The 18,508-nt window shown below is 37.7% G+C and overlaps 1 protein-coding gene across 1 annotated transcript; it reads right to left on the reverse strand.

Annotated features, from left to right (window-relative positions):
• Positions 1-1,426: 1,426 nt before the first annotated feature.
• On the reverse strand, positions 1,427-17,873 carry NOXRED1 (NADP dependent oxidoreductase domain containing 1). Its single transcript, XM_069465164.1, has 6 exons — positions 17,719-17,873; positions 10,357-10,556; positions 6,405-6,585; positions 5,633-5,784; positions 4,813-5,035; positions 1,427-1,601 (listed from the first exon to the last, which is right to left on the reverse strand). Exons 1-6 carry the CDS (start codon positions 17,871-17,873, stop codon positions 1,427-1,429), a joined length of 1,086 nt encoding a protein of 361 aa, XP_069321265.1.
• Between the last annotated feature and the right edge of the window lie 635 nt (positions 17,874-18,508).

The following is an 18,508-nucleotide window of genomic DNA, read 5'->3' on the forward strand; positions in this document are numbered from 1 at the left end:
GAGCTAGGCTAATGCCACGGCACTCACTCTAGCCCAGGCAACAGAGCAAGACTCTGTCTCAAAAAAAAAAAAAAAAAAAAAGGTACCACTACCTATGAAACAGAGTTGGGTTTGCTTACAAGGTTCTTGAAGGTGGTACCTTCCAGACCTTTATAAAATGAAATTTAGGTTACAGTCTACCTATCCATGACTAGACTTCCAATAGAAATTATAAAATACTTCTTGTTGCTTGAATGACTTCAGTTCCCCTCTAGTTTTACAGACTTAACTACTTTTTCTTCTCCTGGTCTCACTTCTTAATCCTAAAAACTACTGTAGGGCTAACACAATCCAGAAGGGCAGCAATGTACCTTGTCCAGTTCCCTACATCTGAATGATGAGTAAAAGCAATGTTTCTTTTTTTTTTTTTCCTACTGATAGAAGGAAAAGTGCCTCAAATTAACACTCACAACAAGTGTTAATACTTGATGATGAACCTAATTTTTTCCCAAATTGGACTAAGATTTTATTGGAAACCATTCTAACACCATACCATTGCATTTGCCTGGCTTATGATTATGCAAAAACCAAAATGTGAATGATTAAGACTATGATGATTTACATGTATAGTGAATGGTTTTGTTCAAAAGCACTTTAGCATTTAGCAAACAGTGGTTTGGTGACAGAGCATAGTAAGCGACATCCTTTCCTAGCTTGATGGTGTCACTGCTCTTGTTTTCAACTCCAATATAATTAACAAAAACTATCTGCAGAACATAGAGGAAATAATTGTGCACTGTAGAAGAACTATATTTTGAAAAATTATTTTTAGCCATTTAATATAAATACCAGTTATTTTTTAAAAAGGTTTATGGTTTTAAATGATTTAAATGGGAACAGCTTTAAATAAGTTGGTACTAGAACTGTCTTATATAGCTGAAATAAGCATGAAATGAGTCATAATTCAATTAAGGTTGTTTACCATACATTTACTTCTCTGTCCAAAATTGTAGGAAAATCAAGCTGTATCATTTGCCAGCCACATACTGCTGGCAAATTGATTGGAGTTTGCCAATCAATTTGGAATATGATTGATTAGAAAAGAAGCTACAGTATGTAATTGTCTAATAATGACATTAAAACTCCTTGAATTTAGCTTTTAGAAGAGAAATAATTTGTATTTTTGGGAAAGCAGCTTACTTAAGTGTGTTAGGTTGTGTAGTTTCACTGGTTGCTTCTGACAGCCAGAAACACATTGATATATAGGACCACTTGTTTTATTCTCCATTTTGAAAAGCCATCAGTACAGTTTTCTAATTCCTAGTGCCTAACATGTGGCAAACACAATACAATCACATGACTCCTACTGTCAATTATGATAATCAGGGCACAACTATTACAGAGAAAATCTGTGAGGAGAAAAAAAATCCTGATTTCTCAAGTTATTTTATTGGGATGGAGAGCCTGTGGAAACCACTGGCTCTTCTTTGGTCAGGGAGATGCCAAATGAATCACAGTACAGATAGGTAAGGTGGTCTTGGAGAACAGTACTGGTTGAGAGATGCTGGCTAAAGGGAGTTTCCCTGAGTTGCACAGTAGTCAGATCAAACCAAGGGAAAGACCTGGGGTGAAAAAAAAAATACTGTTACTTTTTTATATCTGTTCAATATATCTGATTTGGCTGTTAAACACTTCCTTTAAAGAAAATATTCCTCCACTTAGAATACCAAACTAATTAAAATTCATAGTTAAACTGGAAATTCTGCTAGAACTATTCAATATATAGATTTAATTACATTAATACTTACGGTGATTTTTCACACATATATTTCTGTAAGTGCATTTGGAGAGGAATTCATAATTAGAGAATGATTGTAATATTGACATTGACACCCTTTTTAGTATATTTTCCTTGAATTTAGAAAGAACATACATAAGAGGATCATGGACATTAAGCAAGGAAAAGATCTAATTGCTTTTAAGATATCCTCTTTAGCTGTATAGAGAAAAATGTAGAAGTTAATGTGTAAACAAAAGTTTAAAAGCATTAAGACATGGAGTTTTTATATTTTTTAAAAGATCAGAAGAAATGGGCACACTTGTAGTCCCAGCTATTCAGGAGGCTGAGGTTTGAGGCCAGCCAGGGCAACATAGCGAGACTCTGTCTCTTAAAAAAAAAACAAAAAAAACCCAAAAAAAGATTAGAAGTAAGGCAAGCGTATCTGCTCTTACCATTCTTATTCAACGCAGTACCTGAAGTTCCAGCCAGTGCAATAAGGCAAGAAAAGGAAACTACAAGGCATGCCAATTGGAAAGGAAGAAATGAAACTGTCTCTATTTATAGATGACATGATTATCTATATAGAAAATCCCAAGGAATCTATTAATAGTTTAAAAACCTCCAAGAACTAATGGATTTGGCAAGATTGCAGGATACAAAATCAATATACAAAAATTGATTGTGTTTATATGTATTAGCAATGAACATGACACCAAAATTAAAAAGGAAATTTCATTTATAATCACTCCAAAAAAATGGAATACTTAGGTGTAAATCTAATAAAACATGTATAGGACTTACATGATGAAAACTATAAAATGCTGATGAAATAAAGAAGATCTAAATAAATGGAGATAACATATTGTATTCATGGATGGGAAGATTCAACAAAATAAAGATGTCAGTTCTCTACAAATTGGTCTATAGAGATAATGGTAAAATAAAAGTTAGTGACAATAACATATGCTAGTGAGGATGCAGAGAAACTGGGTCATACTTGCTATAATAATACTTGGTACTATTCTGAAAAACAGTTTGGCAGTGTCTTAAAAAAATAAACATGAAACTACCATATGACTCGATTATTACACTCCTAGGCATTTATCCCAGAGAAGCGAAATCACACAAAAACCTATATATGATTGTTCATAGATGTTTTATTCATACCAGCCAAAAACTGAAAACAACCCAGATGTCCTTCAACAGGTGAATGGTTAAACACATTGAGATACAGCCATACCATGATACACTACTCAGTAATAAAAACAAACTGTTAATACACACAGCAACTTGGATGAATCTCTAGAGACTTATGCTGAAGGAAAAAAGTCAATCCCAAAAGGTTACATACTATATTAGTCCATTTATATGACATTCTTAAAATGAAAAAATTGTAGGAATGAAGAACAGATTCGTAGTTGCCAAGTTTTGTGGGTGGGGGCAACATGAAGGATCCTTTGGTGAAAGAACTGTTTTAGAACTCCTGGCCTCAAGTGATCCTCCTGCCTCAGCCTCCCAGAGTGCTAGGAGTATAGGTGTGAGCCACCACGCCTGGCCATTGCTTCCAGGGTTCTGACTTAAACAACTTGGTGAAGCAGCATGTAATTAGATAAGAAACACTAGAAGAGCAGGTAGCTTTTGGACATGTTGAGTTTATGTGGAGATTGTGAGTGTGCACTTAACCTAGGTGCAGCACTGACATTTAGGCTAAAGATATAGAGAGTTACAAGCTGTCAGTGTAAAGATGGCAACCTAAGTCCCCAAAGTGGAAAAGGTCACCCAGGAACAAAGTGTAGAATGAAATGAAGACAAGAGTCTAGAATAGAGCCCGGAAAACTCTTAGATTTAAGGGTGGGACAAAGGAGGAGCTCGCAAAGGAGAGACCAGAGAGTCAGAAAGAAAATGAGGAGAATTTGAGGGATCACGGAAGCCAAGAGAAGAGACTGCTTCAAGAAGGATGGCAGTTAAGGAACAAAAGGAGTTTAAAGTGTGCAGTGACTCTGGGAGGCCAAGGCAAGAGGACCGCTTGAGCTCAGGAGTTCCAGACCAGCCTGAGCAAGAGTAAATCCCCGTCTCTACTAAAAATAGAAAAAATTAGCTGGCGTGTACCTGTATGTAGTCCTGGCTACTCAGGAGGCTGAGGCAGAAGGATTTTTTGAGCCCAGGAGTTTGAGGTTGCTGTGAGCCAGGATGATGCCACGGCACTCTAGCCCAGGCAACAAAGTGAGACTCTATCTCAAATAAATAAATAAATAAATGAAGTGTGCAGTGAATCTAATGACATGGTAGTCACTGGAAACAAGAGCAACAATCTCTGCATATCAGATTGTCAGATATTTTAAAAACTGCTTTTATAGTTATCAATCTATAGAGAACTGGCACCCTCATAAGTTCTTGGTAGAAATGTAACCGAGCACTACATATTTGCTAAGCAATTTAGGAATACCTATCAAACATAAAATATACATAACCTTAGGCCCAGAAATTCTTTCATGTATTTATTCAACAGAAATATTGGTACAAATGTGCAAAGTAAGTACAAGAATGTTCAAAGCAGCCCTTAATGCAAAATTTGGGACAAAGAGAAGGAACTATATCTCTATCAAGTGGAAACAGAGTGAAGAAATTTAATTAAAAAATGTGTCCTGTCCAGTGGATGCCTGTGAACCTGCTCATAAATGAAGTAGCTATGATTGTACTAACGTTGAATGGTATCTGTGATATAGTAAGCAAAAAAGCAGTGTGTACGTAGTTCCCATGTTTCTAACACTGTGTATATAGGAATAGATAGGCATACATGTTATAATGTAATGGCAATGTAACATGTTTGTAAATGCATAGATAAAAAGAAATGTAAAAACCATTAGAGGTAAAATCTATAAAATAGGATTTGGGAGACAAAGGAGGGCTTTTACTTTTCTCCTAGTTGAATTTTTTTTACAAAATTGTGTTATTTTTATCAATAAAAAGAATCTGAAAGGATAAAAGAAAAAAGCATCTGCTAAGACAAGAATGTGGGAGAAATTAGAATGGCCAGCTGTCTGACACCTTACCTTTTCTTAGACAAGTTCTTGACATAGGCTTTGCTGACAAAATTTGTTGGTTGAAACTTTGGGCAAGATGCTGTGCCTTTCCCACAGTCTTCGAAATGCACAGAGAGAAACAGTTCATTCAGAAGCAGCAGCGCTTGTGGGCTGGCCATGTTTCTTGCCGTGCACATGTTTAGGGCTGCATAGAACACTCCCACCAACCACTTGATATTGAGGGTTATTCCCCCTACACATCAATGAGAAGGTAAATACCAGTTAGCACCACCAAAAATGAGTTGCAGGGAACCTAGAACAAACTCCAGTGAATAGCCATCTTTTTTCTAAGACCGGTTGGTATTAGTAATATGAACCATGAGATAAGCAAACACTCCTCCTTCCTAGGCCAAGAGTCCTATTTCTCCCCTTTATAAGACAGGTTTTGACCATCCCAAAGGAGGACAGATACAACTAATGTAGACATTGCTAATGGCAAAAGTGTCTCTAGAATGGTTGTTGATAGTAAGAAGGAACTGGGGAAAACTGCAAGATTAGAACAGGGAAAAGCCATTTTAGTCCCAGACATTGCATCCTCTTGTCTAAATAAGCTATCTTTGGTTGTTTCCAGTTTGTCCTTAAAAGGTGTACATAATCAAGCTTCTCACCTCTCCCTAATAAAGGCTGCTTTTTACCACCAAACACTGTTCCAGTACAAAACCTAAAATAACTGAGAATATATCTAGGGTGTCTCCCCCGCCCCCAACACAGATTGGGATTTAATAAGATAGCAACAGGCCAAAGGGAAGGTCATTTTCAAAAGAATGCCAGAAATATGCTGACCCATTACCAGCAGGACTGTAGGGGCACGTAGCCTGAAGAATCACAGGATCTTGGAGGGCAGCTGCAACTTCCTTATTGGCCCCCCAGATGTTGGCACCGTCTTCAACACATTCATATTGAGGTCGCAAGATATTGGTATGATTCAGTAGTAGTTTCAACCTGGAAGTAAAGCCACTAGGACAGGGAGTACAGTGCTAGGACTAGAGTGAATGACTACATAATCCCTTGTATTCACATCCAACTCCAGCAACAGACTCCCCTGCACACAGCACTGCTCAGAGGCAAATGCAGGTCTGGGTCTGCGCTGAGGGCACCAATTAGTTGGCTTGTTCCATCCACTTAACAAATACTTACTTATTAACTGTTATCATGTGCTAGGCATGGGGCTAGATACTAGGGGTACCGAAATAATATCTGACACATAACTTTTAGTAACTTTTCATGTTGTTGACTAGTGGTTTTCCTTCTCGTTGATGCACAAGGAGAATATTAATACTATTCAGTATTGAAGTAGTGGGAAGCAATGTTCTATTGTAGTTCTAAACATTTGTACAGCAAAGAAAATGTCCCACTCACAAGTGCTGTTTGTGGGTAAGTGAGGAAGATACAATTAGAAAGGAAAGGTCAGCTGGGTCCTTCTACACATAAAGCTGCCTCCTCCTTACTACTGGGAATAACCAACTCCAAGAGTTAGGGGCTATAGTGGAGGTAGGAGGCAGAAGTTAGAGATGAGTAGACGGACCAGTTCTGCCAGTTCTGTTCTTACCCTAACAGGATACCTGGGTAGAGGGACAGCAGCTACAAAGCTGTACACGATGCAGGTCTTCTCAAGGCTGGTTTGAATTTCTAGGCAGATATGGCTCAGCTGAGACGGCAAGCAGCAGAGGAATATCACATTGGCCCAACTCGCCAGATTAGAGTTACGGTAAAAGCACTGGATCCCCAGTTTCTGGAACTCATCTGGAAAGGATAAAGGAGGACAGAAAGCACAGTACAAAGGAGGTTGACCTGAACGTCAACTATGGGGAGATTTATCTCGGTAAATCAACTCAAAGCTTGTTGCAACACAAAGCAAAGGATAATCCCACATGCTTTTTTTTTTTTTGAGATGTGATCTCATTCTGTCGCCTGGGCTAAAGTGCAGAGTCATCATAGCTCACAGCAACCTCAAACTCCTGGGCTCAAGCGATCCTCCTGCCTCAGCCTCCCAAGTAGCTGGGACTACAGGTGTGTAGCATCACACCCGGCTTATTTTTCTATTTGTTTTAGAGATGGGGTCTCACTGTGTTGCCCAGGCCAGTCTCAAACTCCTTGCCTCAAGTGATTCTCTCACCTTGTTCTCCCAAAGTGCTAGTATCACAGGCATAAGCCACCACATCCAGCCTATTCCCATTTTATAGATGAGGATACTGAGGCTTCAAGAAGCTACATGGCTTTCCCAAAGTTACACAGCTCACTGGCTTGAGTTGGTGGAAAAGACTAGGAGAGTGGAAGAGTATAGAGCAGAGACTAGGAGGTGTCTGGAAATATTTAACAGTTTCTGTAAAGTATATATAACTTAATGTTAATAGAATATATATAAATGGAGAGAGAAATGTGATAACTCATGTAGTTGCATAAAAACACTGGTAGTTAATCATTTGATGGTACTTATTGCCACATGGATTTTCAAAAGTAAGAATTCAAAATGTACACTCATATCTGGTGTTATGTTTTAAGTGTTATTGGAAAATAGAATATGACAGACATTGGAGAAGTGAATTCTTATCTTAACCATTAAGAGTATATGACAGGCCGGGCGTGGTGGCTCACGCCTGTAATCCTAGCACTCTGGGAGGCCGAGGCGGGTGGATCGCTCGAGGTCAGGAGTTCGAGATCAGCCTGAGCAAGAGTGAGACCCTGTCTCTACTATAAATAGAAAAGAAATTATCTGGCCAACTAAAATATATATAGGAAAAAATTAGCCGGGCATGGTGGCGCATGCCTGTAGTCCCAGCTACTCAGGAGGCTGAGGCAGTAGGATCGCTTAAGCCCAGGAGTTTGAGGTTGCTGTGAGCTAGGCTGACGCCATGGCACTCTAGCCCGGGCAACAAAGCAAGACTCTGTCTCAAAAAAAAAAAGAAAGAAAGAAAGACTATATGACAAGTGTGAAGATGAAGTTATCTGGATACTCATAAACCTGAAAGATGGATAGGACAAAGACAAAATTTAGAGAACAGGGACATCTATCATTCTTTCACATGTTCTTGTTCTTTTCATGTGCACAGAAGCTGATGCTGAGCATTTTGAATTCTTGTTTCCTTACACAACACGTAGTGACATTTTAAAACTATAATTTTATTACTGATAAACATATTGCTTCCCAAAGAATATATGTACTTTATTGAAATATCATATTAGTCCTGTTGATGGGATCAAAAAATATGCTTTGAGTAGTAATATGTTTTTTAAGTTTACTAAAAAACATACAAATCAGTAAGAAGAATACAGGCACTCCAACAGAAAAAATGGACAAAAGCAACTCAAAAAAGATGAAATAGCAATAAACCTATGAAAAACATTCAATTTTTCTAGTGATCAATGAAAGACGTATTAGAACAAGAAAAATTTTAAAAGCATATTAAAATGGCGATGTTAAGAAATGATTCCCAGCACTAACAAGGGTGTAGTGAAATGGGAGTTCTTTTTTTTTTTTTTTTTTTTGAGACAAGGTTTCACTCTGTCACCCAGGCTGGAGTGCAGTGGCACAATCACAGCAACCTCGAACTCCCAGGTTCAAGTGATCCTCCCACCTCAGCCTCCCAAGGAACTAGGATTACAGACACGTACCATCATACCTGGCTAATTTTTCTATTTTTTGTAGAGAAGGGGTCTTCCTATGTTGCCTAGGCTGGTCTTGAACTCCTGGCCTCAAGCGATCAACCTGCCTTGGCCTCCCAAAGTGCTAAGTGCTAGGATTACAGGCATGAGTCACTGTGCCTGGCCTATTAGAAGTTTCTTTAAAAATCAAACATATATCTACCACATTACCCAGTCATTTCACTGCTAGGTATATACCCAAGAAAAATGAAACAGTTGCCCATGTGAACACTTCTATAAAATATTCATAGCAGCTTTATTTGTAATAGTCAAAAGCTGGAAACAACCTGAATCAACAGGTAAATAGATAAACTGTGGAATAATCATGCAATGAAATACTACTTAGAAATAAAAAGGATATTGATACATTAAACTTGGATATATCTCAAACTAATTATGCAGAATGAAAGGCTAAAAGAAGTGCAAATTGTATGACTCTGTTTATAGAAAATTCTAGAAAATGCAAACTAATCTATGGTGACAGAAATCAGATCATTGGTTTCCTGTAGGGAGCTGTAGGGAAGTAGAGCTGTAGGGAAGTAGAGAGATAGGGATTACCAAGGGCAAGAAGCAACTTTTGGGAGTGATGGATATGTTCCTTACCTTGACTGTATTGATAGTTTCACAGGTATACACGTGTCAAAACATCAAATCGTATACTTTAACTATGTCCCAATTTATTGTATACAAATAATATTTTAATAACGTGGTACTATTCTTTGACCCCGTAATTTTATTTTGAAAATTATGTACAAGGAAGTTCAATTAAGTAGGGCATAGTTACATAAATTATGGTACATCTATACTTTGGAATACTATACAACCTTAAAATCATTTTTTTACATTAAAATTAATCTCTTACTGATATAATTTTAAATTGTGAGAAGAAAACAGAGAAAGGGAGAGTGCTGCTGGGTGTCTGGTGCTCCTAGCCACCAGCTGGACACATGCTGCTCAGTCTGTAAGCCCAGACACCAGGCGCAGCAAACACACCCCTTCTGGGGAGCCACAGGGGCGTGCTCTCAAAGCCTGCCGGGGTCACATTATGCCTGTGGGACAGTGGAGGTGCTTTAAAATCATTATTTTGAAGAATGTTAAATGATATATGGGAATATGTTCGTGATATGTTAAGTGAAAAAAGCAGAATACAAACAATTATGTATAGTAACAATCACTGATATAAGAGGAAAAACTGTGAATGAAATAGTTATATTCTTGCTTATAAAGTAATTTTCTAAATTTTCAATAGGCATATTATTTTACATTTTTATTATTAAATATAATTTACATACAGTACAACACACAGATCTGAAGTATATAGTTTAATCAGTTTTGACAAACACATACTGCCATGTAACCCATACTTCTCTTAAGATAAAACATTTCCATCGCCCCAGAAAGTTCTTTCAGGACATTCTCAGTCTGTCTCCCCAGAAGCAATCATTGTTCTGATTTCTATCACCATGGATTATTAAATGGAATCATTATAAAACATTTTTAAAATATAGTAAGTGTTATTTTTTAAAATATAAGGCCGAATGCAAATATTTGGAACTGTTTTAACACCCACCCGACTCTAACTGGTCAGTTAGAAGATGTGAACTCTGTACGGAAAGCTTCTCTGTATCAAAGACCCAAAAAGATAATTCATCACCAGGGACAGAGAGAGGAAAGATGGATATAAAACATATAAGTAAAGAAGAAAAGTTGTTTCCAGGAACAAGCTAGAAAAAGCTAGCTTTCCTTAAGGCTAGCAAGCTGAGAACTCAGCATCCTAGATACCAGGATTGCTCTTTAAAGGGATCCTTTCAAGATAACTTCATCAACACCTAAACAGCACAAGCCCCCTTTCCGCCACATACTGCTCCTCACCCAGGGCCTCTGGCCTCCTAGTGGAGATCCGCAGGCTCGCAGCAGGGATGGGGACAAGCTGCAGCAGTGTGCGAGCCAGCTGCTTCCCAAGGTGACCACCTCCAATGATGCCCACCTTTAACTCCTTATTGTCAGGGGTGGCTAAATGAAGTGATCCAGCTGAGAGATAGCTGGAACTTTGATTCTCATGTAATGATTCTCTGGAGAATGAACAGACACATACATAAATACATGCATACATTATAGCTCTTCGTAACTGTTAGCCTCTGGCATTTTCTGCTTTAACTTTCTCACATGGAAGCCTGGTGGCACCTAAAATACTTCAGAGAGGAGGCTTTTCAACTGCATGCCATTTATCCAGCCTTACTAGGGAATGAAATGTTCCTCCTGAGTGAATTTTCCAAAAATAAAAGGATAACCCTTTTCAAGGGACCAAAATTTGTTTAAAACATTTAAAAAAATTTTTAAGGGTTTTTTTTTTTTTAGACAGAGTCTCACTCTGTCATCCTGGGAAGAGTGCAATGGGGTGATCATAGCTCACTGCAACCTCAGACTCCTGGGCACAACTGATCCTCCTGTTTCAGCCTCCTGAGTATCTGGGACTGCAGGCCCATGCCATCACACAGGCTTATTTTTTTCTATTTTCAGTAGAGACAGGGTCTTGCTCTTATTGGCTGGTCTTGAACCCCAGACGTCAAGCAATCCTCCCACCTTCGCCAACCAGAGTGCTAGGATTACAGGCGTGAGCCACCATGCCTGGTGGCTTTTAAAAACTTTAAAAAACATTTTAAAGTTTTTGTTACATGTAGTATGCATTTCCCTGCCTTCTTAAACACAAGGTCTGAATATTTAATCATTTTGTTGACTCAGAACCATCATTTATGAACAACCACTCTTACACATCATACTGTAACGTATAATACATTGTGAGCCAGTTCCTTCTTTTTTTTTTTTTTTTTTTGTTTTCTGTGCAGATAGCTGTCAATTTTTTCTTATGGTAAAAAAACATAATATAAAATTTACCATCTAAAACATTTTTAAGGGTACAGTACAGCAGGGTTAACTATATGCACATTGTTGTGCGATAGATCTCTAAAACCATTTCATCTTGCAAAAATGAAACTCTATACCCACTTAACAGTTCCTCTTTTCCCTCTCACCCAGCCCCTGGCAACTATCATTCTAATTTCTGTTTGGCTACATTAGATACCTTATAGAAGTGGAATCATGCAGTATTTGTCTTTTTGTGACAAATACACAAATGCTTATTCACTTAGCATAATGTCCTTAAGCTTTATCCATATGAATTTTTGGATTTTTTAAAATTTCTACAAAAAATGCTATTGGGATTTTGATAAGGATTGCATCGAATCTGTAGATCACTTTGGGTAGAATGGACATTTTAACACAATTAAGTCTTCTAATCCAAGAACATGGAATGTCTTTCCATTTATTTGTATCTTCCTTAATTCTTTCAGCAATGTTTTGTAGTTTTTAGTGTACAAGTGTTTCATCCTCTTAAGTTTATTACTATTTTATTCTGTTGTAAATAGGATTGTTTCCTCAATTTCCTTTTTAGATCGTTCATTAATAGTGTACAGAAATGCAACTAATTTTTGTATGTTGATTTTGTATCCTGCAACTTTACTGAATTCGTTACTAGTTCTAACAGTTTTTGTGGGATTTTTAGGGATTTCTACATATAAGATGACGTCATCTGTGAACAGAGATCACTCTATTTTTTTCCTTTCCAATTTAGGTGTCTTTTATTTCTTTTTTTTACCTAACTGGTCTGGTTAGGACTTCTAGTACTATCTTGAATACAAATGGTGAAAGTGGGCATTCTTGCCTTGTTTCTGACCTTAGAAGAAAAGTTTTCAGTTTTTCACCATTGAGTAAGATGTTAGCTGTGAGCTTTTCATATTATTATGTTGAGAAAATTTCCCTCTATTCCTAGTTTATTGAGTGTTCTCATCATGAAAGTTTGTTGAATTTTGTCAAATTCTTTTTCTGCATCAATTGAAATGATCATGTGATTTCTGTCTTTCATTCTAGTAATACAGTATATAATGATTTTTGTATTTGAATCATCCTTGCATTCTAGAAATAAATCCCACTTGGTCATAATCCTTTTAGGTGAATAATCCATTTAGTGTGCTGTTGAATTCAATTTGCTAGTATTTTGTTGAGAATTTTTGCATCAAGAGTATTGTTCTATAGTTTTCTTGTTGTATCTTAGTCTAGGTAAGGGTTTGTCAATTTTTTTGATCTTTTCAAAATATCAGCTCTTAGTTTTGATTTTTTCTACTGTTTTTATATTCTCTGGTTTGTTTATTTCTGCTCTATTTACTTCTTTTTGCTTACTTTGGGTGTAGTTTGTCCTTCTTTCTCTAACTCCTTGAAGTATAAAGTTAGGTTGTTCATTTGAGATCTTTCTTTTATTTTAAAGTAGGCATTTACCCCTATAAACTTTTCTCTTAGTACTGCTTTTGTTGCATCCCATAAGTTTTGGTATACTGTATTTTCATTTCTCTCAAGATATTTTAAATTTTTTCTTGTGATTTCTTCTTTGATCCATTGGCTGTTCAAGAGTGTGTTAATTTCCACCTTTTGGGAATTTTCCAATTTTCTTTTTGCTATCCATTTCTAGTTTCATTCCATTGTAGTTGAAAAAAGATAACTGGTATGATTTGAATCTTCTTAAATTTGTTAAGACTTGTTTTGTGGCCTAACATGTGATCTATCCTAGAGAATGTTCCATGTGCACTTGAAGAGTGTATATTCCGCTTCTGTTGGGTGGAGTGTTCTGCATTTGCCTGTTACGTTCCAACTGGTCTATTGTGTTGTTCAAGTCCTCTGTTTCCTTATCGATCTTCTATATGATTGTTCTATTTATTATTGAAAGTGGGATAATAAAATCTATTATTGTGTACCTTCAACTCTGTAAATATTTGCTTAATATATTTGGCTGCTCTGAGGTTAAGTACATATATATTTATAATTGTTATATCTTCCTGGTAAATTGATCTTTTTATTATTATATGATGTCATTCTTTGTTGCTCAGGACAGTTTTTGACTTAGTCTATTATGTCTGAGTATGGCCAACCCTGTTTTCTTTTGGTTACCATTTGCATGGAATATCTTTTTCTGTTTTTTCACTTCCAGTCTGTGTGTGTACTTACATCTAAAGTGAGTCACTTGTAGATAGCATATAGGTTGGATCTTGTTTTATTTTTTTTAATCCATTCAGCCACTCTGTGTCTTTTGATTGAGGAGTTTAATCTGTTTTCATTTAAAGTAATTACTGATAGGGAAGGACCTACTATTGCTATTTTGTTAATTGTTTTCTATATGTCTTGTAGTTATTTTGTTCCTGCCTTCGTGTTTCATTGTTTTGTAATGACATGCTTTGATTCCTTTATTTTCTTTTGTGTATCTTTGATTGGTATTTTTTTGTGGTTACCATAGGAAATTACATAAAAATCTTATAGCTATAACAACCTATTTTAAGCTGATAACAGCTTAACTCCAATCACATGCAAAAACTCTACTTCTTTATCTTCCCTCACCCTTGCTTTTAGTTATTGATCTCACAAATTATATCTTTTATATTTTGTATCCATTAACAGTTTTATAGTACCGGTTACTTTTTTAAGCTTTTACCTTTTAAATCCTACACCAGAATTAAAAATTATTTATGCACCACCCATTACAATATTACAGTACTATGTATATGCCTATATATCCATCTTAACCAAAGAGCCTTATATTTTTGTATACTTTTGTGTTGCCATCTAGCATTTTTTCATTTCAACTTAAGGACTCCCATTAGCATTTCTTGTAAGGCAAGTCCAGTGGTGATGAACTTGCTCAGCTTTTGTTTATGTGAGAAGGTCTTGATTTCTCCTGGATTTTTTATTTTTATTAGAGACAAGGTCTTGCTGTTGCCCAGGCTGGAATGCAGTGGCATGGTCATAGCTCAATGCAGCCTAGAACTCCTGGTCTCAAGCATCTCTTTAACTTTTGAAGGACTTTTTTTTTGCCAGATATAGTATTCTTGTGGGTTTTTTTTTTTTTTTTTTTTTTTTTAGCACTTTATCAAATCACTCCCTTCTGGCCTACAATGTTTCTGCTGAGAAACCGACATAATCTTATGGAAACTCCTTTGTGTGTGACAAGTTCCTTTGTTCTTGGTCCTTTCAATATTCTGTCTTTGACTTTTAATGGCTTGATCATAATGCATCTCTGTGTGTTGCTTTTTACGTTCATCCAAGTTAGTGTCCTTTGAGCATCTTGAATTTGGATATTCATTTCCTTCCTCAGATTTGGGAAGTTTGGGGCCATTATTTCTTCAAATAAGCTTTCTGAACCTTTCTTTCCTTCTCCTTCTGAGATTCTCAGAATTGTATATTGGCCCACTTCATGGTGTCCCGTAAGTCCCTTAAACGTCTTCACTCTCTTATTTTCTTATTTTTATTCTGAGACAGAATCTCACTCTTGTCACCCCAGCTAGAATGCAGTGTCATCATCATAGCTCACTGCAACCTCAAACTCTGGGGCTCAAGTGATTCTATTTTTTGTAGAGACGGGGTCTCACGCTTGCTCAGGCTGGTCTTGAACTCCTGACTTCAAGTGATCCTCCCACCTCGGCCTTCCAGAATGCTAGGATTACAGGTGTGAGCCACTGTGCCTGTCCTTTATTCCTTTTCCTTTTTGCTGACTCAGTAATTTCAAGTGACCCATCTTCCAGTTCGCTGATTCTTTCTTTTGCTTGATCAAGTCTGATGTTTAACTGCTCCAGTGAATTTTTTTCAATTCAGTTACTGTGTTCCTCAGCCCCAGAATTTGTTTGCGTTTTTTTTTTTTATAGTTTCTCTTTGTTGATATTCTCCTTTTGTTCACATATTGTATTCCTGATTTGATTTAGTTGTTTATCTATGTTCTCTTTTTTTTTTTTTTTTTTGAGACAGAGTCTCACTCTGTTGCCCGGGCTAGAGTGAGTGCCGTGGCGTCAGTCTAGCTCACAGCAACCTCAAACTCCTGGGCTTAAGCGATCCTACTGCCTCAGCCTCCCGAGTAGCTGGGACTACAGGCATGCGCCACCATGCCCGGCTAATTTTTTGTATATATATATTTTAGTTGTCCATATAATTTCTTTCTATTTTTAGTAGAGACGGGGTCTCACTCTTGCTCAGGCTGGTCTCGAACTCCTGATCTCGAGCGATCCACCTGCCTCGGCCTCCCAGAGTGCTAGGATTACAGGCGTGAGCCACCGCGCCCGGCCTTATCTATGTTCTCTTGTAGCTCATGGAACTTAAGATTATTTTGAATTCTTTATTAGGTGACTCATAGATCTCTGTTTCTTTAGGGTTGGTTTCTGGAGATTTAGTTCCTGTGATTAGGCCATATTTTGTTGTTTCATCATATGCCTTATCTTTTGTTGGAATTTGGGCATTTGAAAAAAGTAGGCACCCCTCCCAATCTTTAGAGTGGCTTCACACAGGAGAAGATCCTTACCAATCAGCTCAGCTAGAGATTCTGGTGACCTCTCAAATCTTTTCTGGGAATGTCTTCTCTAGGCTTAGGTTTGTAATTTTGCAATTAGAGAGATTTGCCTGTTTCTTTTGCAGGGGCTCATAATTTCTTGCTCTCTCTGGTGTCTACCTGAATTACTGCAGGTTCTCTATGCTGCAACAAAGCTATTGAGTTTTCCTTTGTTCTCATCCAATATATGTTGGTTCCCTATCAGTGCTCCAAGTCATGTGAGACAGAAGCCAATCCCTCAGGAAGCCCTTGAAAAGCTGGAATATTGGACATAAATTCCACTTTCTTCTTTCCCACCAAGGGAGAAGCCACAAATTGGGCATTTTCTCCTCATTACATTGGGTTGTGCTGACTTGAGGAAAGGGCTATCTCAGGTGAAGTGCAATGTCTTTTCTTACCCCTTTCAATGCAGCTGTTCTTGGCTTTGTACTTGCCTGGGGTACTGTAACTTCTTAGCTGGTTTCTGAAGTTCTTGTAAGAGCTTTTTGGACTATACATTGTTGTTAAGTTAGTGTCTCTGTGGGGTTACAAGGTGTGGAGCTTTCTAATCCTCCATCTTGCTGACATCACTCTCAGCTGTCAATTTTCATTGCTATAGCACTCCCTTCCTACCACATACCTACTCTTTCTAGTTTGCTATTTCAGTTCTATACAGACCTGGGAAACCAGATAACTTAGTTTTTAAATAATGTCATGATTTATAAAAGTAAATAGTTTATAAAACAATACATGCCTGAGAAACTGAGGGATTTGAGACCACTCTTTCTAGAGGTTCACTTACTGTTGGTCTTGGATGTGTTTTCTTGGCGCAAGATTAACAAAATCAGACCTCTGAATACATAAGGTATTACTTTTGTTGTTATAAGACAAACTTATATTTGTTTTGTATTTCTGTAAAAACTAGAATCTTAAAGCTCTGGATTTTCCATATAAGCATCACAAGATATATTCTATTTAAGGCTTCTCACCTGGTTGAAGGAAGAGTACTTTCTCTTAGTGCCTGATCCTTCCAAACATAAAATGCTTCCTGCAAGTTTCATATGTTGTGTCCCCCCGCCCCCGCCGCATCTTGGGTACAACCAATAGGTTTATGCATCCTTATCAGTAAGCTAATCAGCAAGCTAATCAGCAAATTCAATGAAGCAGCCTTCCTCCTTGGGTATGTGCTATACCTATAAACACATTCAATTCAGATCTGGTTCCACCATCCAGGAATTAATCTAACTTCAGAGAAAAGTAAACTGAGAGGGAGAGTGAGGATGTGATTGATGCTCCCAGAGTGACCTGGAGTTACAGAATCCAGGAGCCTAATTATAGTTACCTGGTCCAAATACTCCTATTTAAGTGTCTGAAGCTACATTGTATAAAGATACCAGAAACCAGGCCTGAACTGAGAGTTTCTCTGCAAATATTCCTGGTTTCAAGCAAGTCACCTGGCTATAGGGCCTGCAAAGTCCCAGGTAGCTTTCTCAAAAGAAAGTACTGACCCCATTTACATTCCTCACCAATAGACCAGGAATGGCTGGTAATTAGCAGCTGTGGAAGATAAGCTGGTGGTGATAATGAGTGAATGAATGGATGAATGATCATTTAACCAATCCATCTACTAATCCATGCTTTATTATGTAACCACAGCCAGGAGGCCCTGGTATGGATTTTGTTGGTCCTTTCAGACCAGGAGTGACTGACTCTAGGTTGGAAAAGATAGGAAGACAATCCTCCTACCAAACTTATCCTCCAATATAAAAAGTTTAAGTCACTTGAATTCTCAGCGGTGAGATTCTCGTCCATCTTCCTAACTTGGAGACCTAGCTTACCTCAAATTGCATAATAGTTTGCAGAAGAAGGTTGCATGGGCACAGGCATTGATCATCAGTCCCCGATAGCGGCCCTGCAAATACAGCAAGATACTGTCTTCCTCTGGAATCCCATACTCAAACTGCAGGGACTCAAGGTCCTCTAGCAGGTCCATTTTCAAGCCACCATCTCCTGCAGTGACAGATACTAATCAATTTGGTTCCCTGTCCTGGAAGAAGAGGGGCCTATAAAGGGGGGCATGTTTATGATGGTGTGCTTCAGCAACTCTTTTCCTCCCAGATTCTGAACTTATTCATTTCTCTGAGTGTGGGTCCTTGAATCCTGGATCCACTGACTGCCCATGAATCCTAGATACATGAAAAATCTGAACAGAAACCCAAAGTCATGTTTCTCCACATAGGCTACAGGCATTTTTTTTAGCAGAGAAATTTATATTAGCAATAGGTTTCACAGGTGTTCTTGGGCCAGGACCTTCTCCCTTCCATCCCTCCTATCTTTTAGAAGTAAGACTGAACACATAGGACCACATTTCAAAGAAATTCTTCCCTTTCACTAAACTCCGTGTTTCCCACAGGATAAAAAAGGGCCCAAACTAAATATAACTGGCCCCCTATCTAGGGCAGGAACATCTAGATTTTACAAAATAAACCCAGAGATACACAAACTCATCTACATACATGTATCACCAAACAGAGAAGATCAGCCCGACTCCTCCATACTTCTGGTCCTGGAAGGTAAGAACTACATTTCTAAGGAGAATTACCCAAGAAATTTGCCATTATGACTCCT

The sequence above is a fragment of the Eulemur rufifrons genome, chromosome 2, assembly GCF_041146395.1.
Source record: "Eulemur rufifrons isolate Redbay chromosome 2, OSU_ERuf_1, whole genome shotgun sequence".
NCBI classification, from domain to species: Eukaryota; Metazoa; Chordata; class Mammalia; order Primates; family Lemuridae; genus Eulemur; species Eulemur rufifrons.